We start from the raw sequence: 27,875 nt of genomic DNA, 5'->3' as shown, positions 1-27,875 counted from the left end.
GTGTGTGTGTATGATCTCAGAGTGTGTGTGTGTGATTGTAAAGAATGGGCCCCTTTTGGTATTTGGGAGTGTAGATAAGAACGTCCTGCTCTCCCCTTCCTGGGAGTGAAACGGCTCGTAGAGAACCAGGTACAGAGGAGATGTCCTGGGTAAATCATATCTGAGAACACTATGCTTTTGTCTTCAGCTTCACTTCTAGTGAAGCAGTAAAATACGATTAAATGGAAAGAATAAATGGGTAAACAACTATTAACACTAAAATTAAAGATAAACTTTCAATAACATATGAATAGAAGTGAGAAATCTCTTAACATATCCCTCCTGTTGTTAATTTGTTTTACACATTTTAACTTTTATCAGCATACAGTCTCTTGACAGTGCATTTTTAACTGTTGCTTCATTATTAACAGGAGTGTCTTTTTTCTTCTAGTTACAGGTTGCTCTCTTCATCCTCGTCGTTGTCGGTGTTTGAGTTAGTGTCGGCGTGCTCCAGCAGTGTCATAATTTCTTTTTGGCCGACAGGATCCAGTGTAATAGCTGTGGCAATCAGTCTGTTGATCATGGATCTTATGCAGGGAATACAACAACAGCCACATAGGGTCAATGTGGCTGCAAAACAGCTATTGACACTAGGATTGATGACACTAGGCTGCGGTACTTTCCAAACATGTCCATCCAGCTGTCCCACATGGAAGTGTCCACTCCAGAATGTTCTTTCATTCTCTCATTCAGGGTCTTCAGTCCTTCCAGGGCTCTGGTCAGACTGCCGTCAGCTGCAGTGTTGTTAGGTATGAAGGTGCAGCATTGTTCTCCACTTCTTTGTTTCTCGTTGCGCTGCGCGTTCTTCTGGGCATAGGCTGCAGCTTAAAAATGGTTCCCTTTTCAGGACACGTCACATTTGGAGCCTGCCGGTAAATCCTCGGGCAGTGTGGGTCACATGGGTTGCTGGTGCAGGCCGTGTTCATGCCTACCAGGGCCAGTGATAAGAATACTGTGAACACGAGCATGGAACACATCGTTGTGACAGTGGTCAGTTGGCATCCTCTTGTCCAGCATCGACGTCGTCTGTGCGGTTTCTCACCCTCAGGGGCATCCTGGTTTGCATTTAGTATTTCCATCTCCATCAGGTCTCCCTCTGTGAGCGTTTCTCCTCTTCTCGACCGTGGACACACCCTTGGCCTCCAATGAGTAGACACCCAGCAAGAGGAGCGAGTGTCTCAGTGTTGCCACTGATAGCCCTTCTCCCCACCGAGTGAACACCAGAGGTTAGAGCGGTCTGCAGTCTAGACTTTACTGCTCACTTTTCTATTTGGGAGATTGTGGTTCTCGGATTGGTTCAACCCTTTTTCAACCTGCAAGAAACTGGAAGAGAATCACTCGGCAGTTGATTGTTCAAAACTATTTCTCTGTTTTCCAGCAACTTTGTCATCCACTCTGCTAGAGTTGTTTCTCTTATTGACTTGTTTGAAATTTAATGTATAGAAGTGTCTTTAACTAGTGTTTTTAACTAATTAGACTCCCTCCTGTTGACGCATGAATAACTTCATGTGTCACAAGAGCTACTGTTTTTGTATAAAGACTTCGGTTGTAACGGTTTCCCATCACATATGATCAGATCATCCTGTAGAATTGCTCCGCACCTCAACCATTTCTTTCGCTCTAGTAATGGCACAAATGTGTGGTTCATTTCTCAAGATATCCAGTGGAATTTGCATAGAGGCGTTGTCACCATAAGTGTGTCTACTGTTTGTACTGCTACTGATTTTGCTGCTTGGTCTGCAAAATTGTTGCCCTCTGTTATGCCATATTTTCAAAATGGCGTACTGCAGATCAAATTCATCATTGATAAGTCAAACCAACGAAAAAACAAAAACTAGAAGTCAAAAAAAATAAAAATTCTTTCGTTAACAGAAATAAAAATAAAAACAAAAGTAAAACTATCTAAAACTGCAATGAGTGGTCACAAAATTAACTGATTTTGTAGCAAAAAGGTGTTTAGTTTTAAAATCTTAAGTCAAAACTAAAGAAAAATAAAACTAATGAAAATTGCAAAACTATTAAAACAGTTAGAGTAAACATATTGGCTGTCTCTGTGTCTCTCTGTCTGTCTGCGTCTTGACACAGTCAGCTCCTTTGTATGGGCATGTAGTTCCTGTTACACGTTTTCCTGTTACAGACACATTTCCCGTTTCTCCAGAGTAATCGAACTCTTTGTTGAATTTAACTGTTTTCATCTAGTCTGCACTTCCACCTAAATGTAAGTAGAAAGGTTATATCCAAGTTACTGAATGCTATTTTTATAGATGCAGTAAGGAGAACAGAGCACATTCCACGGGAGCTTCACTCCCATCTCTGGTGGAGGCAGAAAAATAGGGAGCCAAGGTCATAACTCAGGCTCATTAAGAGTCAGAAAGAATGTGAGTGCTTAGTCTTGTGGCTATCGCGCATTGTATATAGCTTCTTTTCTTTGTTTAGTAGCTTTCTGCCTTCACCTAAGGGTGTGCCCTAAGTATGTGACTCAGGTCTCCATAATCGGAGTTTATTTAAAGATAAATAAGATGATCCATTCATTGCTCGCAGATCATGCACTAGACGTATGTTGCAGTATTTAGCTTTCTTCAACACTTAAACAAAATATCACTTCTTATCCATTACCATTCTCTCGTATTAAAAAACAAACAAACAAACAAACAAACTAAGTTTAACTTTTCTGCTTTGTCACTTAAAACAAAGCATCGCTCTCAACCCAGCTCTCAGCTGGCTCTGAAATTATCATCATCAAGCATGAAGTTGCATGAAGAGAGCTGTTTCAGAAGTCACAGCATTCCTCACTCAAACAACATCAAGAAACAAACAAAAAACAAAAACAAGTTGCTGATGGCATGAACGCTTTACACACACGTCGGGACACAAAAAGAAAAAGAACTGCTATCAGAAACAAAGCAGAAGTGTGAGAGAAAAAACTGAGATCACAGACTGCTGCATGTGTGAGCTTTTAATATCATGCAGCTTCTGCTCTGAAAAACAAAACAAAAAAAATTAATACAAAATAAAAAGTGTGTATCTTGCTCATTAGCTTGGTAGTATAGGTTTGCTCTTCATCTTAACAAAATCTCATCTAGGATGACAGGTTTACAAGCGGGTCAAGTGTCCCTATGCACTTAATTAGTTTACATATTTTCTTTATTTTCTTCATCTCATATGTCATTATACTGAATTTGAGCAAACCTTAAGCTTGATACAGATTACTTTTAACAATTATCCACCTCACATCACAACTGACTGAGGTGCCTCTTCATATTTAATATTATTTCATTATTAATGTTATTATCTTTTTATATAACAGCAATAGTATATTACAATATTTTATTTGTGTCCACCAAGGGCTGAGGATGAGCTGCAGTCTCACCCTTTCCCAAGCTGGAGACATTTTCCTTTTCACACACTTTCCTTGGCTGAACAATGACACAACCTTAATATACCTTATGCATCTCTCTATTTCATTTAATATGTTTTGTGTGAATTATCTGGTTTCATGCATGCTATCCATTCTAGGCACGGTCGTCCTGCCAACTATATTTCATTGTTAATACCAGTTTACAGGTTGTTATCCTTCTATTATCAATTTAGAATACCCTAAAGAGAAGCTCCAATTTAATTTAACCTTTTGGTTATTACACTTTATTTCCCTTTCCATGCTTTAAAACATTACACCTCTTGTGTACGCTTTGTTTTCTTTTTAGCATCCTTTTCAGTATTTATTTCTGCTTGGAGGGTTTCTTATAATTTAGTTATATATTTTCCCTCCCACGTGGGACATTTAGTTTTCTTTGGATTTCTCCATCTATATACACTAATTTGTCTAGCGCCTGGACATTTTTCTCTAACCATAGTTCATCTGCAGTCAATTCAGGCTTTGCGGGTTTATTTCCCATTTTTTCGGGGCTTAGAGTTATCAATAATATTTTATTGTAAATTGCTTGTAATTTTATTTTGATTTATTGTATTTGGAAACACCTTGTTTTGCTTTTATTTATTAATACTGCCAACATACACTCTGTGTGACCTTCGCTGATATTAGAGTCAGGGGAGGTTATTAAGGCAGCCTTCTACCCTGGTCTAGACCCAGGGCGGCCTTAATTTTATGCGTTGAAGCGCAACCTTTGACCCCTTCTCACCAGTACATCGGTCAACACAGGAAACAGTAAGAGTGGTGCAGAAACCTGTTGTTTCTATTCAAAAGGTCACTCACTCCTCAACAACACAAACTTCACACGCGGTACTATAATCCTATTTTAGTTGACACGTTCTTTATTTACCATTCACTCTTAGAGTGAGATCCCTGACTTCCAGCCTTTTAATTGCGGAACGAGTCTCCCAGGGGACTGCCAGTTCCGTGTTACAGGCGAGTCTTAATACCCGACTTCCAGTCCTTAAAGGACGAGTCTTTTCCTGACTTCCAGTCCTTAAAGGACGAGTCTTTTCCTGACTTCCAGTCCTTAAAGGACGAGTCTTTTCCCGACTTCCAGTCCTTGAAGGACGAGTCTTTTCCCGACTTCCAGTCCTTAAAGGACGAGTCTCTGAAGAACCGTGTCAACCTAAAAACCGATTTCAGCCGCAATGTGTTCTTGAGTGTTTATATTCACCTGGTTCGGACGAAAATGCCGGTCAGAGAGAATCCTCCTCGCTCCCTGGGATCGTGGACCTCTTGCTAAAAACGCTGGCCAACGGCGAATTCACGTAGTTGGTCTTTACTGTTTCACTAGAAACAGGCTGTCGCGACAGACTTTGCAGCGTGGGTTCACGAATCCAGGAAACGACGAGGTCACTCTGTTGGCTCGAAGGACCAAATAAATGTAAGGAGTAAATATTTAAACAAGACATTCTTCAGGCGAAATAAAGACACTCAAGACAGTTTAGATGGTAACAACGTGCGCACGCTGGGTGAGCGCTGCTGTCTCAGGCTCACAACCAGCGTATGTGGCAGTTCTTTATTTATAGCGTTTCAGAGTGTGTGTGTGTGTGTGTGTATGATCTCAGAGTGTGTGTGTGTGATTGTAAAGAATGGGCCCCTTTTGGTATTTGGGAGTGTAGATAAGAACGTCCTGCTCTCCCCTTCCTGGGAGTGAAACGGCTCGTAGAGAACCAGGTACAGAGGAGATGTCCTGGGTAAATCATATCTGAGAACACTATGCTTTTGTCTTCAGCTTCACTTCTAGTGAAGCAGTAAAATACGATTAAATGGAAAGAATAAATGGGTAAACAACTATTAACACTAAAATTAAAGATAAACTTTCAATAACATATGAATAGAAGTGAGAAATCTCTTAACAAGGAGAGACGTCACGGAGGAGATCGTCTGCAGCGATCAGGACGCAGGACACAATGTGACATAAAAATAAGCATGAAAACATGCACTAAAAAATCCGCAAAACAGCGAGGTGAAATCTGAACCACGTTATAACGAGGGACCACTGTAATTTTGAAGGTAAGTCACAACACACCCTTCATACATACTAATGTATAGATACCCTCACCAGCAATCGTTCATTTTTTGGGTGGCTTTTGTCACGGTATGTTAACATGCTGTGTAGGTGTGGACATAACGGGAAACATCTGTGACTGTTGTTCATCTGTAGTTTGAATGCTGAACATTTGCCTGTTTAAATCATAAGACCAGTCACTATACAGAGATGTGCTTCTGATTGTGGACGATGTGTCTTATGCTGCAGTGATGCAGTTCTGCTTGTGTTGAGTGATGCAAACAACCGATCGATCTAAACTCTTTAAACGTCAATCACGTGGTTACCGGCTACCGGCGAAAATAATGGAGGAAATCGGGACGGTAAGCCAATTTCTGTCTTAGCGCATTTGCGCCGCTGTGTGTTTTTGTGGTCTTCTTTTGCGGCTAATTCAGTGAATTTTGGTCTGATCGTGGTGGTGTGTGGAGTCAGTGATAGCTCTGGGAGCTAACCAGCCTGTCTATAACCGGTTACATGAAGTCTGAAGAATTTCTGGTTCGGTTTTGTTTGTTTAGCGGACTTCTGCGCATTTACGAAACTGCTTGTTTAATCGCGGCTTATTTTCGGTGTGTTTGGTGGTTGTAGAAATGGTTTATATTACATTTTAGCTGAGATTCTGAGGTTTCTGTGGATACCACACATGTCTGGACTTATATTTCTCAACCCGCGTTATAACCAATTAAACGTAATATCCTCCTTTTTGCCCCGGTATCGGGGGTGTGGGGCTTAAGGGGTTAAACGTCAAAATCTATCATTAGATTTTTTGTGACACAACAGTGGTGAGTGTTCCCACCTTCTGCTCTTTGGAACTTAACGCAATCTTTCCGTTTTCGAGTTTTGTACATGATTTTGGAGTATATCTTTGCAGTAGCGATTTACCGCAAAGTAAAGCTACCGGAAATGTACAACCCCACATCCGGCCCCAAACCAGGAAGTTAGCATTTTCTCGTGCACATAGTCAATTCAGGGTATGCACGCTTGAAGTATGCACACTACGCGTACTACATATGGTGCATACTACAAGTACGGGAAGTGTGGAAGTGAGAGGCTTGTGAAATGGGACGGTCTAGCCTTCGTCGCGTTGTTGCCTAGCAACTATGATACTAACTGCGAGAAACTTTTCATACAGCTTTGTTTGACAGAAATGAAGAAAAAAATGTTCTGTTGGTCATTCATTTTTGTCATGACATCACTTTGATTAGTTGAGACCACAGGACTGTAAAACATGATAGTTGGGCTTCATTTCTGTACTGAAGTCATTTCAAGATTAGTTAGTAAATAATAATTAGCTAATGTTGTTCATGAGACTAAAGTCATCTCACTGTGGTAATGTTAATATAATATGGACAATATTATATGTATTGTCAGATTGTTATATATATATATGTATATATATATATATATATATGTGTGTGTGTATATATATATATATATATATATATATATATATATATATATATATATATATATACACATATATATTAAATTTGGTTCAATGCTTACATATTTGTGTAAAAAGGAAAATGTACAAGCTGTGATAACTGATAGAGTGAAGAGTAGACTGATATATGAAATATTCCTTTATTGGGTGAGAAAATCAGACCATGTCATAACTGCTTTAAGTCATACAGAGTAGATATCAGAGCCTTAAACAGGCTGACTTCTGCTAAATGAGTCAAACTGGACAGAAAGTAAACAAACACATAACATCCTTATAGAATATGATGTAACACTATAGATCAACTTACCTCAGAATATATAAAGCATATAAACAATTACAGCAATATGATGCAACAAACACAGCAGTGCTACTAATCCAAAATACTCAAAGCTTCATAGAACTGAAACAAACATTTATTTTTAGCTCCATTCTGCTGCTGATACATACTTTAGGTTTCTGAATATTAAACTTGTTGCTGCCTTTCATAGTGTGTAACTTGAAGGCCCTGAGTACTTTCTCCCACACTGAAAACACTGGGATGATAACATTATTTGAACATCACCTAATAAGACTGATTCAGGACAGACAATTAGTTATGTTAAACTTTCCTAGCAGTCCTTCACAAACAGGGAACAGTCTGTCTATTCTCTCCATCTGTCAGCTGCTGCTGGCTCTTCCTCCTCCTCTTCCTCACATTGCTGAGTTTGTCCTGGTGGATCATCAGGGGTGCAAAGCCTCACAGATGATGTGCAGCAGTGGGTCCCTCAGTCTGTCCTCACTCTGGACACTTGCAGTCGTCACACATGGAAATCAAATGTGTGATAAGCTGCAGGATTCAAACACAAGTGTAACTTATAAATACATGTTCATACTTTTATTCCACAATCAGAGAGAAAGAAACAGAGAGAGAGTGCAGGACAGACAGACAGGTGACAGTCTCAGGTGTATACACTGCTACAAAACAGCACAAGAGAAGGAGGATTTAGTGTTTGTGTTATTACGAGTGCTAAACAAGAAGAGTTCCAGATGGTCCAGTGGACACATGTGTGACTCCTGTGATTAAAGCATCTTTCTTTCAGCTTAACGAGTGAACCGTCAGCTCGTTCAAACACACGTTAAAGTCCGTTTGGCTCGACACCACCGAACAGAGGCAGCAATATAACATAGCTAACATTAACAGTGCAGTGAATCCTGCTTGTGCCGTGATATTCAGGACTGCAAACCGAGCAGCATCACTGACTTTCAGCTTGTTGTGTTTGTGGATATATGACTGACTTTAATTATCCATAAAATCATCACATTCTCTGTAAGATTAAGGTCGACTATATATATATATATATAGAAGTAGAGGCTTTAAAACCAAGTTACCGCTGAAAGTACAAACATCGCTAGTCACATAACTTTGCCGACATGTGACCAACAGTAATGTTTAATGTTCTTAAACATTCACACATAAATAAGTGACATCATATTCAGTACTTACTTCTGACAGTTCACTCTTCAGCCGCTCCCTCCTGCCGTATTTTGCGGCAAAATTATCCACACCCACTGCTGCGCTTATGGATTGTGGGATATATTGGACCACGAAGCGTGCACCAGACCACGCTTGATATTTGGAGAAATCGACGGCGCATTTGGAGTATGTATTTGAAGTACACTTTGAATTGGGACAGCCGTCGTCGCGTGGCGGTGACGTATTCGCACTTGAAATGCGTACTTCAAGCGTGCATACCCTGAATTGGGACACAGCCCATGTGTCACTTTGAGATCAAACGTGGACACAGCTTCAGTTACACAATATCAAATATCTACATATAGAAATAAAATCACTGTGCAGGTCAAATCAATGAATACAATAAAGAAAGAAATAAGACGTGGTATAAGTGAAAAGTCTGAGTTCAGCTCGTCGGCTCACAGAAACACTGACTTCCTGTTATTAATGAGGCGGCTGTGGGAACAGGTAGGAGGCTCCTGATTGGTTCATAAGGTGTGAATAAATGTGTCGTGTAGCAGGAAGCAAAGCCACATCAGGCCTTAGAAGGAATTCATGAAAGTGTGAAGTCTGTCTGCAGTGCAGTGGAGTGATCTCCTCCCTATGAATGAAGTTAGAAGTCTGGAAGTTTAGGAAGCAGCTGCACGTCAGGAAGCACAAATGTGATGAGGAGAAGGCGTGGAGCGCTGTGTCAGGCTCTGCTGTGGAAACCAGTGAACTTTTGCATGTTTTGAACTGGAAGAAGAAGCAGGATGTGAACTTTGTAGGTCAAAACAAAGCTCAGGGTCACATTTGATCCAGTACTCGTGTCACGATACTGACGTCCTGACTGCTGATCAGCTGATCGTCCTTTCATGGTTTATCAGAGGACAAAGAAACGTGATAACTTGATTTAGTTTGGACAATCCACCAATCACAGAGCTCCATCAGAGACCTTACAGTAACTACATTCACCAGCAGAGCTTTGATGGCGCTACTCTCCATGACCACTAGATGTCTCCACACTCTGTGCTGACTCCAATGAATGATCAGAGCTGCTGAGCCTGTTTGCAGACCGAGGAGGAGCTCCTGGTGATCCGTGTGGGACTAAAAAGCTCTGATAACGTCCATCCAGCAGCTGATAACAGGGACATTTGGTGCCATGTCAGAGCTGCACAGTCAATCATCAGTTTGGCTCTTTAGTTTGAAGAGTTCAAAGCAGCAGCAGAGAATCTAAAGTGTGTCACACAGCACCAAGTTTCCTTTGGTCACATATGAAATGTGAGTCAGAGCTTCAGCTACACAACAACAACACACACAGCAGCTGATTGTAACATGAGCTCATCTGAAAGCCACCAAGAAGAATCCAGTGATTTGAAAGTTGCTGCTTTGGATTGTTAGTTTGATCTGAATCAGAATCCAGTGTTTGATGGAAATCTCCTCCTGAAACAATGAATCAGGTTAAAATACTTTAAATCAGTGCAGATGTATAATGTAATGTAACATGTTGATAATGGTTGTAGTGGGCTTGTAATGTAAATGTGATTAAATGTGACATTAATGGTGACGCTGCATAAACCTGATCAAACAGTTCTATTAGTGGGTCTGTGTGATCAGCATCAGTGGGTTAAGGTGAGGCCTTGACTAGTAGAACGTCATGTTGGTGTCTGACAACACATGAGCCAACATCAGACTCCGAGCGCTACGATGCTAAAGATCAGAAGATCCAGTGTGACATCATCGTTACCTGGCAACAGCAGCCCTCATCTGACTTTATTGGAGGATATTTACACCAGCAACACTGTTTAGTTTGATATGACGGATTAACAACATGCTGTGATATCCAGTTCATCTGTAATAGATACTGGATCTAATCAGTCAGCAGATATTTGATCAGCTTATTTATAACTATACTAGAAACAAACACAACTGTGTTGGTGATTCATGCAAACTTGCATATCAGCCTTTGAAGGTTTTGTAGTATTGAGAACAAAGAGGTTGTGTTAGGGCTGAAAAGCCCGACTTGTTCTCCTCTGCAGGTCATCAAATGCACCACAGAAGTTTGTATTTGCACAGCCTGTATATGTTTGATGGCTTTATTATTCTCTGTTCAAAGACAAATGTGCAAAATGTCTCATGTAGTATCAGCTTCATTTAAAATGACTGCAAACATTTAGAGAACATGTGCTGCTGTTTGTCCTACATTTCAACACTGAATGAACCCTGAAAACGTGATGGCAGGTGGCAGATTGGAGTTCACATGAAATATCGGCTGTATGAAGACTGGAAAATATAGATGATACAAATATGCAGCCAAACATTTGTGGACATGGATAAACTCTCTGATCCAAAAAGCAGGAAGTGACACAGCTAGAAAATGAAAGTGTGTAACAGCTGAAGTCAAATGTAATGCAGAGTTGAATCTGCACTTGGATCCATGTGTGAAAGGTCCACATGTAGGGATCACATGAGTCCTGATGTTTGTCAGTGCAGCTTGATAACTCCATCTACTGTGGGCTACATATACTGGGCTGGTAGCTCCATAGTGTTGCAAAGAAACTATTCAATGTGCATATTTTAAAATCAGAGGCTCTTCTAACACAGGAGCCATGTTGAGTTTAGATCACAGCGACCACCGGCAGTCTGAAATGGAATGAAGCCCATTGACAGCCAGCAGGTCTAAACAGGAACGCAGCCATTTGTATGCGTGGCAATGATGTGGCTGCAGCTGACACAGGATTGGTTCAAACTAAACATCATTTCACAGAGTTCACAAATAAACTCACGTTTTTATCTTTGAAGATCATCATAAAGTAGAATTGATGGTCCAGCAGACAACAGCAGGAGGTTTGAGCCCTTCTGATGCAGCAGAAACAGGATTTGGAGGAAGATGTTAATAGATTAGAAAGAATTGTACACTGTGAATCAATGCAAGTCTTTCTAGATAGACAGATCTTTAATAATCCCTCAGGTAGGTTCCTCTGGGACAGTCACAGATAGAGACACCAATTCTGACGTCCTTTGAAAGTTTTCATCACTCGTCATGTACACAGATGTTAATTCTACATGTTCCTAGTACTGAACTCTAAATCAATATGAAGAAAATGCTCCTACTAATCTGCATATATGTTGATATCAAATCCTTTTCCAGCACATGGATAAATCTCTATAAATCTTTCAGTCTGATCAGAATGGGCACAGTGTTGTTATTGCAGCACTCCCTGATGTTTGAAAAGCTAAATGTCCATTTTAAAGTGGTCGTGTGTAGGATTGTGTTTCCTTCCTTTGTGCAGTTCTTACAGTAAACATGTTTGAATGTTTCCTGTTCCCCTGATGCTTCTTCCTGTTGGATAAAGTTGCTTTGAATAACATGTTCTTATAGGTTTCAATGAACTTCAAACTGGGATCCACTTACAAAACTGTCTCATTTTATTGGAACGATCCACATTTGCATCCATTCACGGTACATTTGACATCTGAACACGTTTGTACACATGATGAAAGCACAGATGGTGTTTGTGTGTCCTTCTTAAACTTAGTGTGAATGTTTCATCATGTAGAACTACTTAGAACAAAGTCTTTGGGAACATTTGGAGAACACGTTTAGGAAAGTAACATCCTGGTAGAACATTTTCTTAAAGCAAAGCAGAGCTGCAACATGACTGTGAGGATTCACAATAATAAAGTCACAATACTTTATTATTATGAAGACTAAAGTGCACCTTAATGCTGCCAATGAATACACATGTTCTTTGTGAAAGCATGAGCACAGCTGACATGCACCACACTGACCCCACTCGCCCCATTTCTTCATCCACTTCTTGCTCTTGTGCTTGAAATGAGACGCAGACGCAGCAAAAGTCAGAGGCTCTAAAATCCACAAAAAGGGGGCTTGTTAGATCAGGATATTGATGTGATCCATAGAAAACATGGATAATACACCACTTTATTTGAAGACATCTGTAGCACTGCCTCAGGATGTTTCCACAGACTCCTCTGTGCACCTACAGAAAAGGTCAAAGGTCAGCAGCACATGTAGTTGGGTCTTCATTTACAAACAACAGTCGCACAAACTACACAATGATTTTCCTCCAATTAGGACTTTTCACTTGCAGAAATGGTCCTGTGTGATTTCTAGGCTGTGATATAAAAACTAGTTCCTAATGGCAGCGATTCACTCAGTAAACATGTGTTTCCTTCACCAACCTCACACACAGATCCAATAAGATCAGGAAGTGGGCAGTATAGTACAATATGTGTTATTTTGTACTGTGCTGCCCAAACTAAAGATCTGCTGAAGTGTTGGAAATGATTCAGATGTTTATTTTGGACGATACAGCAGAAGATCAGACATGAAAGTGGAGATAACACAGAAGACCTGCAGCAAAGGGTCAGAGGTCAGACTGGGCCACGTGATTCAACAATGAGCCAATGATCATCAAGTAGTGACTAAAGCAGAGCCCTGACGTTCTGACATTTATCACACAGTTAGAACAAATGTCTGCTGATGACTTCATCTCATGAAATGACTGATAGATGTCAATTCATTGATCAGCTGAGCTGCTGATCTTCATCGTGCACAGAAACATTCAGCTTGTTTCAATCAGTAAACATTGAAATTTGCGTTGATAATGTATATCTAGAAAGGGTTAATACCATAAAATTTCTTGGTGTGATCATTGATCATACTTCCTGTTGGAAATCACACATCACTTATGTGAGGGAAAGTTAGCTCGGGGCATTGCTGTCTTGGGGAAAGCAAAATAATTTCTGGATAGGAAAACATTGTATATTGTCACGAAATTAATATATTGTTAGTGCTTATTTAGTGCTTATTGTTACTTGTTTGTAATGTAGTTTGCTTCCAGTCTAAAAAGGGTCAACAGACTAGAACCTGAGCCAAAAGTACTGACAGGAAGCTGCATGCTTTTGCAGAGAACAGGAAGCGTGCAGACAGAAGGTGAAACTAAGCAGAGTTGTTTGATCAACGTGTGTGACGTGCAGCGGAACTATATATATAACCATGCTGGCTTGTAATACTTTCAGACCTGAGTGTGTGTGTTCGTGTGTTCAGGTCTTCATTTCCGGAAATGTAAAATAAAGATTATTTTTTGAGCTTTACCACTCTGAGTTCAGTCTTTCTCTTTCGCCAAAAGAATTCAAAAGAACGGAATTTAATAATATGCTATATTGTGCTTTACTCTTACCATACATGAGTTATTATGTAGAGGTTTGGGGAAATACATATAAAAGTAATAATCAGTAACATTCAGACTATAATCATAAAGCAGAAAAGGGCTATTAGATAATAAATCAGGAGGAGTATAGGGCTCACACAAATGGACTATTTATTAAGACGCAAGCTATAAAATTCCAGGATCTGGTGAAGTTTAAAACAGTGCAAATAATATATAAGGCACGGAAAGGGATGTTCCCAATCAAAATAAGTAAATGGTTCTTAGAGAGAGAAGGGAGGTATAATTTTAGAGGGAAATTGAATTTAAAAATACAAAGAGTAAGAACAACTTTGAAGAGGATGTCTATTTCAATAGCGGGAGTTAAATTCTGGAATGAGTTAAAAGAAGAAATAAAGGTCAGTAGTGATATAAACCAGTTTAAAATAAAACTCCAAAATGCAATTAACCCAAGACAGCAGTCAAACTGATGTTTATTTTCCTTTGCAAATTAGTAAATCTAAACACAGTTTTAGTTGAATATGAGAACATTTTTTGTGACGCTACGTTCTAAGTTGAAACCATTGTATAAGTTTTTGTTGTTCAAATTTAGATGTTGAGGAAATGATTAAGATGTAAACCTAAGGGAGCAGGGCTAAATAATTATATACTTCTGCCTACTACTTGCACTTCTATGCTGATGATACAGTTATTTACAGCTGTGGTTCAACTCTTGTCCAAGCCACTGACTCTTTGCAGAAAGCCTTTTTTGCTGTCCAGCACTCATTACTTCAGCTGAAACGTGTTCTCAACGCAGACAAAACAAAGCTCATGCTGTTTTCTAAATCAAGGAATTTGGCCCAAATAATCCCATCGGTAACCACTCTTGAAGGTAATAAAATAGAGTTGGTTCACACCTATAAATATCTGGGAATCTTAATTGATGACTCGCTCACCTTCAAACCACATGTAGAGAATCTTGTGAAAAACCTGAAGTTAAAACTGAGATTTTATTTTCAAAATAAGCTGTGTTTCTCTTTTAATTCAAAGAAGCGGCTTGTTGCTGCAACATTCTTGCCTGTGCTGGATTATGGTGATATTCTACATATGAATGCTTCTGCTCAATGTCTTCGAATGGTTGATTCTGTGTTTCATGCTTCTCTGAGGTTCATCACTAACCGTAAATTTCAGACTCACCACTGTGAGTTATACTCTCAGGTAGGATGGCCTGCTTTGGTAAGTCGGAGGAACTCTCATTTATACACTTTTATATATAAGGCAATACTTGGGTTGCTGCCTTCTTATATATGTTCCCTGCTCGCAATGAAACATGCTGGTCGATATTCTCTTCGTCCGCATGGTTACTTGTTGCTTTCTGTTCCACTTGCCCGAACTGAACTTGGTAAAAGAGCTTTTGTCCATTTAGCCCCCTCGGCTTGGAACAAACTGCAGAACGAATGGAAAATGACTGCATTCATTTCATTAAGTGCTTTTAAATCTAAACTACAAACCCTTGAGGCCAAGTCCATAAAATGCAACTGTTTCAATTAGATTGATTGTCATTTTAACTGACTTTTTATTTTTATTTATTTTTATTGAATTTTATTGAATTTTATTGAATTTTATTTTATTTTATTTGTATTCTTTCACTTATTGTTGCATGTGTGTTGTTGCTGCCTGTGTTTGAGTAATCTCTGTAACTGTGAGACACCTGCTGCTGCCTATCTTGGCCAGGTCTCCCTTGAAAAAGAGGTTTGTAATCTCAATGGGATCTTCCTGGTTAAATAAAGGTTAATAAAAATAATAATAAATAAATAAATAATACTCCTTTTCAAACAACTGCATGGAATGATATTATGAAATGTTGGTGAATGTATATGTTTGAAATAAAAATGAACTGAACTGTAGTCTACATCCTATATCCAAAAACTTCCCCCACTATTTCTTTATTCCCTTGAGCTTCCTTATCTCTGATTCTAAGCAGACTGCTGGGTCCATGGTGTCACGATCTGCGGGGACAGACCGTGCGGTGGTGTATGTGGTGGACCCAGGTGCGAACACAAGAGAGTAGACCGGAGTAAACTTAAACTGAAAGCGAGCCTTTATTGTGGCTGATGACAGGTCTCAAAACAAAGCAGAAACACCGTGACTAAACTGAACCTAAACTAAATTGGGAAACAGATACTGATAAACTAAGGAGACTCATAAAACCATGACGATGATTGTACAGACTGGCTGTGAGAACATGGAGGGTGGGGACACAGACGACGCAACACAGACTGAATGAAACACAGAGGCTGTGTTCCAATTCAGGGTCTGCACGCTTGAAGTACGCACACTACGCGTACTACGTATGGTGCGTACTATAAGTACGGGAAGTGCGGAAGTGAGAAGCTTGTGAAATGGGACGGTCTAGCCTTCGTCGCGCTGTTCAGGTTGCCTAGCAACCATGATACTAACCGCGAGAAACGTTTCATACAGCTTTGTGTGACAGAAATGAAGGAGAAAAAATGTTTTATTGGTCATTCATTTTTGTCATGACATCACTTTGATTAGTTGAGACCACGGGACTGTAAAACATGATAGTTGGGCTTCATTCCTGTACTGAACAGTCATTTAAGATTAGTTAGTAAATAACAATTAGCTAATGTTATTCATGAGACTAAAGTCATCTCACTGTGGTAACGTTAATATAATATGGACAATATTATATTAACGTTAATATAATATGGACAATATTATATTAACGTTAATATAATATGGACAATATTATATGTATTGTCAGATTATATATATATATGAGCTTGAACTCTGGGTCAAAGATTCAAGTTGCAGTTATTTATATTTCCTATCACCTTAAATCTTCACTCAAAGACAAGTATCTTTGACAGTGTATATACAGATGTATTATATATAAGAGACAAATATTGTTCCTTCAGTATGTTGGCATTACTAAATTTGGCTCAATGCTTACATATATGTGTAAAAAGAAAATGTACGAGCTGTGATAGCTGTTTCTGATAAAATGAAGATCAGACTGATATATTAAATATTCCTTTATTGGGTGAGAAAAATCAGACCATGTCATAACTGCTTTAAGTCATACAGAATAGATATCAGAGCCTTAAACAGGCTGACTTCTGCTAAATGGGTCAAACTGGGCAGAAACTATACAAACACATAACATCCTTATAGAATATGATGTAACACTATAGATCAACTTAGCTCAGAATATATAAAGCATATAAACAATTACAGCAATATGATGCAACAAACACAGCAGTGCTACTAATCCAAAATACTCAAAGCTTCATAGAACTGAAACAAACATTTATTTTTAGCTCCATTCTGCTGCTGATACATACTTTAGGTTTCTGAATATTAAACTTGTTGCTGCCTTTCATAGTGTGTAACTTGAAGGCCTGAGTACTTTCTCCCACACTGAAAACACTGGGATGATAACATTATTTGAACATTACCTAATAAGACTGATTCAGGACAGACAATTAGTTATGTTAAACTTTCCTAGCAGTCCTTCACAAACAGGGAACAGTCTGTCTATTCTCTCCATCTGTCAGCTGCTGCTGGCTCTTCCTCCTCCTCTTCCTCACACACTGCTGAGTTTGTCCTGGTGGATCATCAGGGGTGCAAAGCCTCACAGATGATGTGCAGCAGTGGGTCCCTCAGTCTGTCCTCACTCTGGACACTTGCAGTCGTCACACATGGAAATCAAATGTGTGATAAGCTGCAGGATTCAAACACAAGTGTAACTTATAAATACATGTTCATACTTTTATTCCACAATCAGAGAGAAAGAAACAGAGAGAGAGTGCAGGACAGACAGACAGGTGACAGTCTCAGGTGTATACACTGCTACAAAACAGCACAGAGAAGGAGGATTTAGTGTTTGTGTTATTACGAGTGCTAAACAAGAAGAGTTCCAGATGGTCCAGTGGACACATGTGTGACTCCTGTGATTAAAGCATCTTTCTTTCAGCTTAACGAGTGAACCGTCAGCTCGTTCAAACACACGTTAAAGTCCGTTTGGCTCGACACCACCGAACAGAGGCAGCAATATAACATAGCTAACATTAACAGTGCAGTGAATCCTGCTTGTGCCGTCATATTCAGGACTGCAAACCGAGCAGCATCACTGACTTTCAGCTTGTTGTGTTTGTGGATTTATGACTGACTTTAATTATCCATAAAATCATCACATTCTCTGTAAGATTAAGGTCAACTATATATATATTTAGAAGTAGAGGCTTTAAAACCAAGTTACCGCTGAAAGTACAAACATCACTAATGTCACATAACTTTGCCGACATGTGGCCAACAGTAATGTTTTAATGTTCTTAAACATTTGCACATAAATAAGTGACATCATATTCAGTACTTACTTCTGACAGTTCACTCTTCGGCCATTCCCTTCTGCCGTATTTTGCGGCAAAATTATCCACACCCACCGCTGCTTGTGGGATATATCGGACCACGAAGCGTGCACCGGACCACGCTTGATATTTGGGGAAATCGACGGCGCATTTGAAGTACACTTTGAATTGGGACAGCCGTCGTCGCGTGGCGGTGACGTATTCGCACTTGAAATGCGTACTTCAAGCGTGCAGACCCTGAATTGGGACACAGCCAGAGACTAAATACACATAAGGGATGATCAACGGAAGTGGAAACACGTGAGGGGGGACAGCTGATACACATGAACCTAATGATAGGACTGGGAAAGTGAAACTACATATACTGACAATAGACACAGACTTTCAAAGTAAAACAGGAAACATGGAGACTAGACTTGACATGAACTAAACATAACCAACAGACATGACGTATGACAGGTAGACGCACGAACCAGGGAGACTGCGTACAGGGGGAGATGACATAAACACTAAGAAACAAAGGACTAAACAGCGATATCAAAATAAACTAGATGAACTAAACTAGGGCACAAGTGAATACCAAAGAGACATAAAACTCCCACACTGGGTCACTCGACCCAGGACCATGACACCTGGTGTTCCTCCCCCTCCTGAAAAGGTGAAAACAGCTGCCTTCTTTCAGTCACATACATCAGTCTGTCCACTGCCATTCTTTCCATGACTTTCCCTGTATGAGAAGTTAGAGCTACAGGCCTATAACCTGTGGTCTTAGTGGGGTCTTTCCCTGGTTTCTTATTTGGAATAATTAGAGCTTCTTTCCAGCTTCCTGTCATATTCTGTTGTAGAAGAGCAGCAGAGCATTCAGTCCTTCATCCATCCTCAGCCATGTTTCCTATATACAGATAACACGTGAAAAACTGCCTCTGCTAGTTTCTTCTGCTCAGTCTTTGATGTTTTCTTCTCTTTCTTCATCAGGTCGTTAGACACACTTTCCAGAGGGGAGCAACACTTTCTGGACCCTGCTATTCCTCAAGTCTAGGTCCAGCTGGTCACAAGCACTGGCTGTTTTCTTTTTCAGAACCTTCGAGAAAGAGGCAAGGCTACCGGTCCAGACCAGTACAGGCTGTCTGTCAGTACCCCTATCACTTCACACCTCTGAACTCTGTAATCCTTAATCCAAATCCTTAATCTGAGACAGCAAAGCATCCAGTAACAATTCAAAAAGCCACCAGTCCTGACACGTCCACACCGTCCAATCAGCTCGTCTCTCACCAACCAAACACTCTCTCACCATCTGCACCTGCACTTTGCTCCCACGTGCCTCTTGTTAGCAGGTAGCTCCCAGTGTATATACTGTCCTCTTTTCCTGTGCCTGCTTTGGATTTCTGTTTTATGGACTTTGTGTTTCCTCATTTTTCAGTTTTGCATTTAAACCAATAAATTCTCCTTTTTGTCACATCCTTCCTGCCTCTGTATCTTCCACCTGGGTTGCCTCTAAATGTATTTATTTATTGTTTTAAGTTCCATTATTTTATAGTGTGTGTTGGCTTTTCAAACACACCGTGACCTTTGTATATGAAAAGCACTGAAATACATAACTTCAGTTCTAAATGGATGCTGTGACTGTACAGAAAACATAGGTAGGACATCACTTATCTTTAGTGTCTTCTTCATTTTACTTCCTCTCCTGTCTTGTTAATTTGAAGTAATAATAATATAATATAATAAAATAAAAAATTTCTATTAATAAGCTAGTTTGTGATTAGACTGATGAATCATCATAGTGAAATGGAGTCCCAGCAATGACAGGAATTAGGACCAGACTCCCTGGAGTCTTGAAGCTGGTGGTGGAGAAGAAGATGATGGAGTTTAGACCCTTTTTAGGGGTGCTCAAGCATCCTGAAGTTTCATCTTAATTGCCAAAAATAATTGTAGTAATAGTAGTAATAATAACATAGTTTAGAATTATTTAACAGCTCATTTTACATTCTAGCAAATTATCTACTGGAGATGCTACAGGTCAAAAGCAAAACAGGTTTAAATGTGCCTCCAGCAGTACAAATTTTCATTAATAAATAAGGCTTGTGTTACTTATGACAGAAAGGAAAAGCTTTCACATACCAGTGGTACAGATTGTTCTGCTTTTTCGCTTTTCTCTCTCAGCTCTCAGCGAAGGCGGTCACACTTTTCTCCTCTCCTCTCCCCTATCTTCCCTGCTTAGCTTCTTATGTCCTTGTCTTGTCTCGTGCTTTTTTTTTCCACTTTCCCTGGAACACTCTCTCACAGTCTGTTTCTAAAGCCTAAAGAGAATTATGGATTTGATCAACTGGTCTCTGAATGCAATTGACACGCTCTTCTCTACGAGAAGCACCGGGTCGGGAGAGCCCGAGTGCCCTGGAGGGACTTTCCCTGCCGGATACACGATGGACGGGTGGCAGACATGGAGGGTCGTGTGCCTGGCGGGACTGTCGATTGAGGACGCTGAAGATATCTGCCTATTCGGAACCATGATAACAGGGTTCTTGCTGATCGGAGCTGGCCTGGCCCTGGCTTATCGGAGAATTAAGAGAGCGGAACCGGCTATTCAAACTCCCCCAAGGCTGCCCGCTGTGATTGAAACAATGGGACGAGGCGCGACGTCTCAGAATGGGCCCACTGAGTGCAGCATGGTTAAGATCTTGGAGAAGCTTACGGATGCAGTGAATACTCAGTCCAACACCTCTGAGTGCATATTAGATCAGCTCACTGTGGTCGTGAGGTCTCAGAATCGGCTCCTTGGGCAAAAGAATGACAACACCACGGAACGGAAGCTTGATAACATCATGGAAAAGCTTGCGGCTCTCCAACGGGAAATTGAGAGACCTATGTAGGTGTCGGAGTGTTAAAGAACAGCTCTCAAATTCTCATGAGTTGTTCACATAAAAGAAAAAACCACCATCATCATGCGGCTACCCCTTCGGCGCCAGCTATGGGCTCAAGGCTGGAGCCGAACAAAATCTCCCTGATAACGACTGTGTTTAGTCTGTTCTTCCCCATCCTATGTAAGGCCACCTGAGTTGGCTGGAAAACTGTTTACTTAGCCTGGCAGGGCGAAGGACACTGTCTCAGCTTGACTCTGGACACGCATGCACACACACACACCACACACTGATATGCACACACTGATCCCCCCTCCCGTTCCAAACACCTTCGATGCTTGTGCCCTACCGGGGAAGATGGCAGTCGACTGGACCAGCGCAGACATGCTGCAGGACCGGATGCACTGTCTACACCGGCTCTCTATTACCCTTTACCCGCCCCTGTTGCTTGTCTTGTGTTTCTATGGTGTATTGATAGTCATGTGCTTTTTGTGCTGAGGTGTTTTTTCTGTTATCAAACTGTTCTCCCATTAGGAGCTCAGTCTGAGTGGAGTTTTTTTCTCCTCCTCTCTCCTCATGTTACGTATTTCGTTGTTTTTTTTTTCCTATCAGCCTACCTTTCTGACATGTCTCCCCAATGTGATGTTTGTGTAAAGTTGGTCAGAAGGTTCCTTTGTAAGTGCGCATGCGCCATTAGCGTGCTGCCTGCTGTAACCCTAATTGCCTTTGGGATTAATAAAATATATTGATTGATTGATTGATTGATAATGCAGGGACACTAATGTGACCTAAAACTGTAGTATTAGGTCACATATGTGGATATGTAGTATCCAAAACACAGTATGCATCTAAATACATCCATCTATAATGTACAATCAATGTACAATATGCAATTTTCAAGAGAATTCTAAAAGAAAAATGTTCTTCGCTGGTGTCACAGTACAAATTTATTGTTCTGTCAAAAAAAAAAAAAAACAAATAAATATGATATATATTCAAATGTGAGACAATCAAAACGATGAAGCTCTAATATTTCAGAAGTTGATACTCTTACTTCAAAATTTTTCCTTGAAAAAAACAACAACTTTACATTCATGATTCATCAGTGATTAATTAAAAGAAATAAGTAGGTTTTTTTTGGTTTGTTCACATCAGGTTTTTTCTCAGAGAGGTTGCTATGACAAATCGACAACCTCCAGGAGGGATCACCTGCCTCTGCTGTACTCTTCCACCATACAACTTTTAATTCTTTCTTTTTAGCTTTTTGCAATTATTTTTCACTATTAACTGTAGGGATGAGCTACCTCCAACCATCCATCCAGTTCATGGTCACAGTGAGGCTTGAGTCTATCCCAGCTGTCACATGATGTGAGGTCAACTCTGGGCATATTGTCAATCTGTCACAGGGCTAACAAAGAGGCACAGCAGGTGGTGGTGTGGTGCTTACTGCAAGAAGGTTTGGAGTCTCACCTGGTGCCTTTTCCTAAATGATGTTTGCATGTTTTCCCCATGTTTGTCAGTTTTCTCCAACAATACAAAGATTCTAAATTGGCTTTGGAGTTGAATAGGTTTCTGGTGTCTATTTGTTAGCCCTGCAGCTTTACTATATTGCTTAAAACATAATTTTACTCATAGATAGAGCTGAAATAGTCAAACAAGGTTTTAAAAACCAAACTAGACTGATAAAACTAAAAATGCTGATACAAATTTAATGAAATAATTCACTTCAACATATAATATGAAGCTTCTTTATCTTTTACAGCTTAAATGTCATACCTAGCATGTCAAGATCTGGGCTTGCAGACCCTGTGGAGTGGAGTGGAGAGTACTGAACTGCAGACAAACGAAACATGGAAATGGAAGTAGATTTTAACAAAAAGCGAGCCATTTAAGAATGGTGGTGAAACAATACAAAACAAATGGGCAAAGTTGAAACAGCATGAAACTAAACAATAACCTATACCGGGAAAACTAACATAACATATAAGACCTGGACACAAGAAACATGAAGGGACATGGGAAGTTTAACAAACAATCGGACAATGAACCGAGGGAGACAGGAGACTTAAATACACAGAAGTGTAATGAGAGAAGTGTTAAGACACGGGGAACACAGCTGAAACAAATGAACATGGCACCACAGGGGAAGCAAAACTAAACACACCGAACATGGAACACGAGACTGTCAAAATAAAACAGGAAACATAGTGAGATGTAGACTGTGACAACACAAGCTAATAATAGGACAATAGGACATGGAACACGCGACAGACACGGGAAACAAGGAGTGAAACACAAGGAGGGGAACATGTGAACAGAAAAGGTAAACGAGTGGAACACAGAGGACAGAGACACAAGGGGAACATAATAGACATAGAACCAAACAGGGAATATAAGAAGCTCAAAACAAAGAATAAACCCAAGACCACTCATTAACCTAAACCTTAAACATAATACAAAATGACACCAGAAACACAAGAAACTCAAAATGTTTGATCAAATGACCCAGAACTATGACATAGTATGTGTAAATTACAAAGCCAGATTGAATAATTAAATTACTGCACATTTGCATTCTCCTTCATTTTATAACAATATAAGGTAAAATATATAAGAAATTGATTTCATGACTTGAGTTAACATCTAAGTAGAAACAATTAAAGCTAGTTGCTGTTTTTGGTTTTTCAAAAAATGTATTTGATTGTAAACCAGTTTGTTTTTAAATATGATAAAATTTGCAAATTAAGTTTTTTTTTTTTCAGTTAAAAACTCATGACCTTGAGGTGATGGGTTCGGTACTTCACAAGGCTCATATCTCTCAACTCAATTTACAAGCCCCCTGATTTATTACTTTGCTATTTAATTAATATAAAGCAGTGACCTAGAACCAATTGGAATTACACAGTTTATACAGAAGTTGTTTGCATTACATTATCACAATATAAATAAGGAAAGGAGTAACTTGATCTTTAAAAATTCAGAATCCAAATTCATGACAAGGCACAGTTATTTCCCATCCCGGTCTCACTGATGGGGGCGACCTGCTTTTGGAACTGTTCCCAGTCAGGCTTGCAAAGCGGGAGCTCTGCTTGGAAGTGTTTCCAGAACCTAGAGGCCAACAGGAGGTGATTAAAAGTTAATACATTTACAATGCACTAGCTCAGTACCCATTTACATGTAGCCTAAGTTATTTTTCTTTTGTTTATTTGCTGCATCCCCCCTAAATACATCACATGCAGACAATCATAAAGTTACTCAAAAAAGAGCAGCCTCAAGGATTTTCCATTTCCACCATTTCATCATAGTGATAAACTGAGAGGTACTGAGCTAATATCCTTTTCAAAATAGCCAAACAAACATGCCATAAAAATCCGGTCTTTAAGTAATGACGTGCTGAGTTGTGCTTCTGGGCCCAAAGTACTCTGCGTTTAATAGGGCTATTGTGCTTTTAACATATTTAAATGCTTTGTATCTTGTTCTATTTCATCTCAACAGGCCCCTAAAAAAAGTCAGTGATCACTGTCGGCCTCTCTTGGTTTATATTACCGCTAATTATAAGCTCAGTTTTTAAACCCTTAAGATGTAACTACAGCCCAGCCCGTGCAGCAGTATATTAATGACTAACTTTGTATTGTGGCTGAATTATCTCAGTTGTTCTCCTGACTGAAGTTTGGTCCGTTTACAGCATCCTGCGATGCGATTACATTTATTCCTAACCATCGGGAACCCTCACGTTAGCTTTTATCTAGTGGGAAAAAAGTTTGTTCGTCCTCCAGCTTTACTGTGCTAATGTTATGCTAACATAGCTGTGTTGCTAGCGATCACGTAGTGCATCATTATATACCAGCTAGTCCAACTTCAGTAATCCTACCTACAAACGTCACTGCTGTTTAGTTTTCTGTCTTCATTTATGTTTGAAATGATAGCAGAGCTGGACTTTTTAATTTGTTTCAGAAATCTCTCAGTCAGAACATGCTATATTATATTTAGATGGAAGCTAGTGAGCTAACGCCCTGCTAAGTTCTAACTCCGTTAAATTTGATAAATTCTGTTTTCATGGATGCCTGGATGTTAAACTTAATCATTGCACCTGGTAAAGCAGCAACACTGATCATTTTATTAAAGATGAAGGAATTTAGACAGTTTTTAACTCTCAGTAACGCTGCAGTGATCCTTTGACTTAGGGACCTGCAGCAGAGTTTGGGATTACACACAGGTGCACTCTATTTAGTCATTAGCACTCATCAGGCAATGTCTATGGGCAACTGACTGCACTCAGACCAAAGGGGGCTGAATAATTATGCACACCCCACTTTTCAGTTATTTATTTGTAAAAAATGTTCGGAATCATGTATGATTTTCGTTCCACTTCTCACGTGTACACCACTTTGTATTGGTCTTTCACGTTAAATTCTAATAAAATTGATTCATGTTTGTGGCTGTAATGTGACAAAATATGGAAAAGTTCAAGGGGGCCGAATACTTTTGCAAACCACTGTATAAACAGATTTACAGAAGATGAACGAATGCTCAAACATATGAGATAAAGGGTCTGTACTTGTGGTGGTAGATGTCTGGGTCTCGGCTGATGCGGTTTTGAAAGCCGATGTACAGGTCATCCCATAGACAGCCGTGCAGCACCACGTACCTCATCACTCCAATCCTGTTTTTAATCTACAAGGAAACCAAGAAGGGTCACTGCTCTGTGCAAGCAAATATGTTTTTGAAAGGTTTCGTGATTTCCTCAAAGTACCAGTCTTTTACATCTTGTACAAGCACATATATATTAACAGAAAATAATGCATATTTCTTTGCAAGATGTGATGTTACTTGTAGAGACATAATTACAAAATTAGCCTGTTCAGCAGCAGTTCCAGTTTCCTCAGAAACGAGCCAGATTAAACATTCCTGTGCACCAGAAAAATTCCAGCGCCTTCGTGGTCCAGGAAGTGCAAGTGTGGCAACATGTCACTAGAGTTGTAACAGAGTTGAACACTAACCTCTGTTATGGTGGATAAATGATGCAGCTGCATTATTAAGGCTCCTCATGGTTGTACAATACATACATCAGCAAAGGACAATAATCCCAACGTAGAGGTTGGTGGCAATATTGTAATGAATTTCTATACGCCTAATGAAAACATTCCCTGTGTAGTAATCGTAAATATGCATTTTCATTGTAAGGACAGTCAAAACGTTATCTGAAAATGGCATGCATGCACAAATAGTAACTAGTAAGTAGCACTTTTGTTAGCATGCTAAGCAAATACTAGTTAGCTAGTTGGGTGCTTTCTGGCTTGCTCCTGGCTCTAATGTTTTATAGCAGTATGAGATTGTAATCATTCTCATCTTTGCTAACACACCTGAATGTTGCTGTTGCATAACACACCATTGTGTGTGCTGTGATTTTTGTACCAGAATAAAGACGGAACCCAGAGTAACCCTGCGTTCACACCGAACGCGATCGAGGCGACCAAAAAGCGCCAGACGCCCCTAGCTGGTTGCGTGCACATTCGGACCTCAACGTGCGTCCAGCGCAAACTGGTCGCGCTTCAAAATATGCAATTTTGACGCGCGTGAACCGGAACTTGTGGGAGGAAGTAGTGCCAGACGGTATGTTTGCAAGATGGCAGCTGTCGATCTATTTGGTGTGGAGAGCAGAGCAGCGGCGTAAAGGACATCTAGAAGCATGAACAGTTTGGTGAGTTTCACCACTTGCTCCCGGAGCTGCGTCTGGATAATGGCCGCTTTCAGCGATACCACCAATCGTCCCTCGCCCAGTTTGTGGACCTGCTGTCCCGCGTCGGTCCCAGAATCACCCGCCTAGACACCAACTACAGGCGCTCAATCCCACCTGCAGAGCGCCTGTCCATCTGCCTGAGGTTAGTAAAAGTCTTTAATACGGTAGTCCTTTATTGATACCTGTGCTAATATATGCTAAACCATCCGTTTATACACTGCTAACATGGATGTGGTATGCTAACAGTGAATGCTGTCTGTGTTTACTGATAGCAAACTGTGGTATGGAGACTGTTGATAATATTTCTAGTGATACTCGACAGTTCTCATCAAGTCCTGATTTAATTCGATTTATGCTGTTATCAGTCTTTGCAATGATAGCATGGCTGTGGTGTCATATCACTGTATGCTCTCGGTGTTTGCTGATATCAAAGTGTGGTATGAGGACCACTGTTGGTAATCTTTGTAGTGATAGAAGGTCTATCTTATAAAGTCCTTATTTTGTTTCCTTTAAACCTGGTTTAATTCTGGCCGTTGCAAGGCCTGGGTCGTGTAGCAGCCAACAACTCCTCCAGAGAGGCTGTCCTGATGAGGGAGAAGTTCATGGCCCACTTCTCAGCGGAGGGAGCAGTGTCTTGGCAGGCAAAAAAATAGCCCATTTAAGTCCCAGTGACTTCCCCACAACGACTCTGAGCCACCCACAAAACTCTAAAGAGCGTTCCTGCCTTTTTTAAAGTTTCTTTATAAATGGAGCTTGCCTCCAAAATAAACTAACCTCTCTTCACTATGTTCCTATGTAGTAGTATATTTTTTCATTAGTATAATATGAAATAATATTAAAATTCTCAAACAGAAAAACATTAAACATAAATATATAAAATATAACATAAATATATAAAATATAACTATTTACAGAGAGACAGGAATTAAAAGGACCCAGCTTAAAGTGGAAGAGAAGGAGCTTTGGCTGGACCTGCCCCTTTGAACTAGGTCAGAGCATCATGTCACCAGGCTCCTGACTTGAAGCTGGAGTTCAGATTTTTTCCAACTTGAGCGGTAGACGCGAGACGCGCGAATGCACAAAATGCACCGCACAAAATGCACCACACAAACTGCAGCGCGTATTTTAATTTGCGCTTCAAACGCGTCAGTCGTGGTACTTGCTCGCGCGACTGACGCGTTTTCACAACGGAAATCTGCTTCTGAATTTTCGTGGGACCCCCAGTCGCACTTTATCGCGCTCCTCCAATGACTTTACATGTAAACCTGACGCTCTGGT

General features: G+C 40.1%; 1 protein-coding gene across 2 annotated transcripts in view; it reads right to left on the bottom strand.

The window, feature by feature from the left end:
* Positions 1 to 23,646: 23,646 nt before the first annotated feature.
* Positions 23,647 to 27,875, bottom strand: part of LOC102078230 (cytidine monophosphate-N-acetylneuraminic acid hydroxylase-like) — a 5,197-nt gene continuing 968 nt past the window's right edge. Inside the window, exons 1-3 of one of the 2 annotated variants that reach the window (XM_005466047.4) lie at positions 26,221 to 26,711; positions 25,416 to 25,531; positions 23,647 to 23,965 (exon numbers count right to left, since the gene is read on the bottom strand). In XM_005466047.4, coding sequence (XP_005466104.1) covers positions 23,848 to 23,965; positions 25,416 to 25,531; positions 26,221 to 26,370 — 384 coding nt within the window. In that variant the 5' untranslated portion in view covers positions 26,371 to 26,711 and the 3' untranslated portion in view covers positions 23,647 to 23,847. Of the gene's footprint in view, positions 23,966 to 25,415; positions 25,532 to 26,220; positions 26,712 to 27,875 lie in introns of those variants that run through there. The other variant, XR_001223703.3, reaches the window with a different exon arrangement.

The sequence above is a fragment of the Oreochromis niloticus genome, unplaced genomic scaffold (genome assembly GCF_001858045.2).
Source record: "Oreochromis niloticus isolate F11D_XX unplaced genomic scaffold, O_niloticus_UMD_NMBU tig00001507_pilon, whole genome shotgun sequence".
NCBI classification, from domain to species: domain Eukaryota; kingdom Metazoa; phylum Chordata; class Actinopteri; order Cichliformes; family Cichlidae; genus Oreochromis; species Oreochromis niloticus.
Note: the sequence above shows the minus strand (reverse complement) of the source record. Positions and strands in the feature narration are given on the sequence as shown.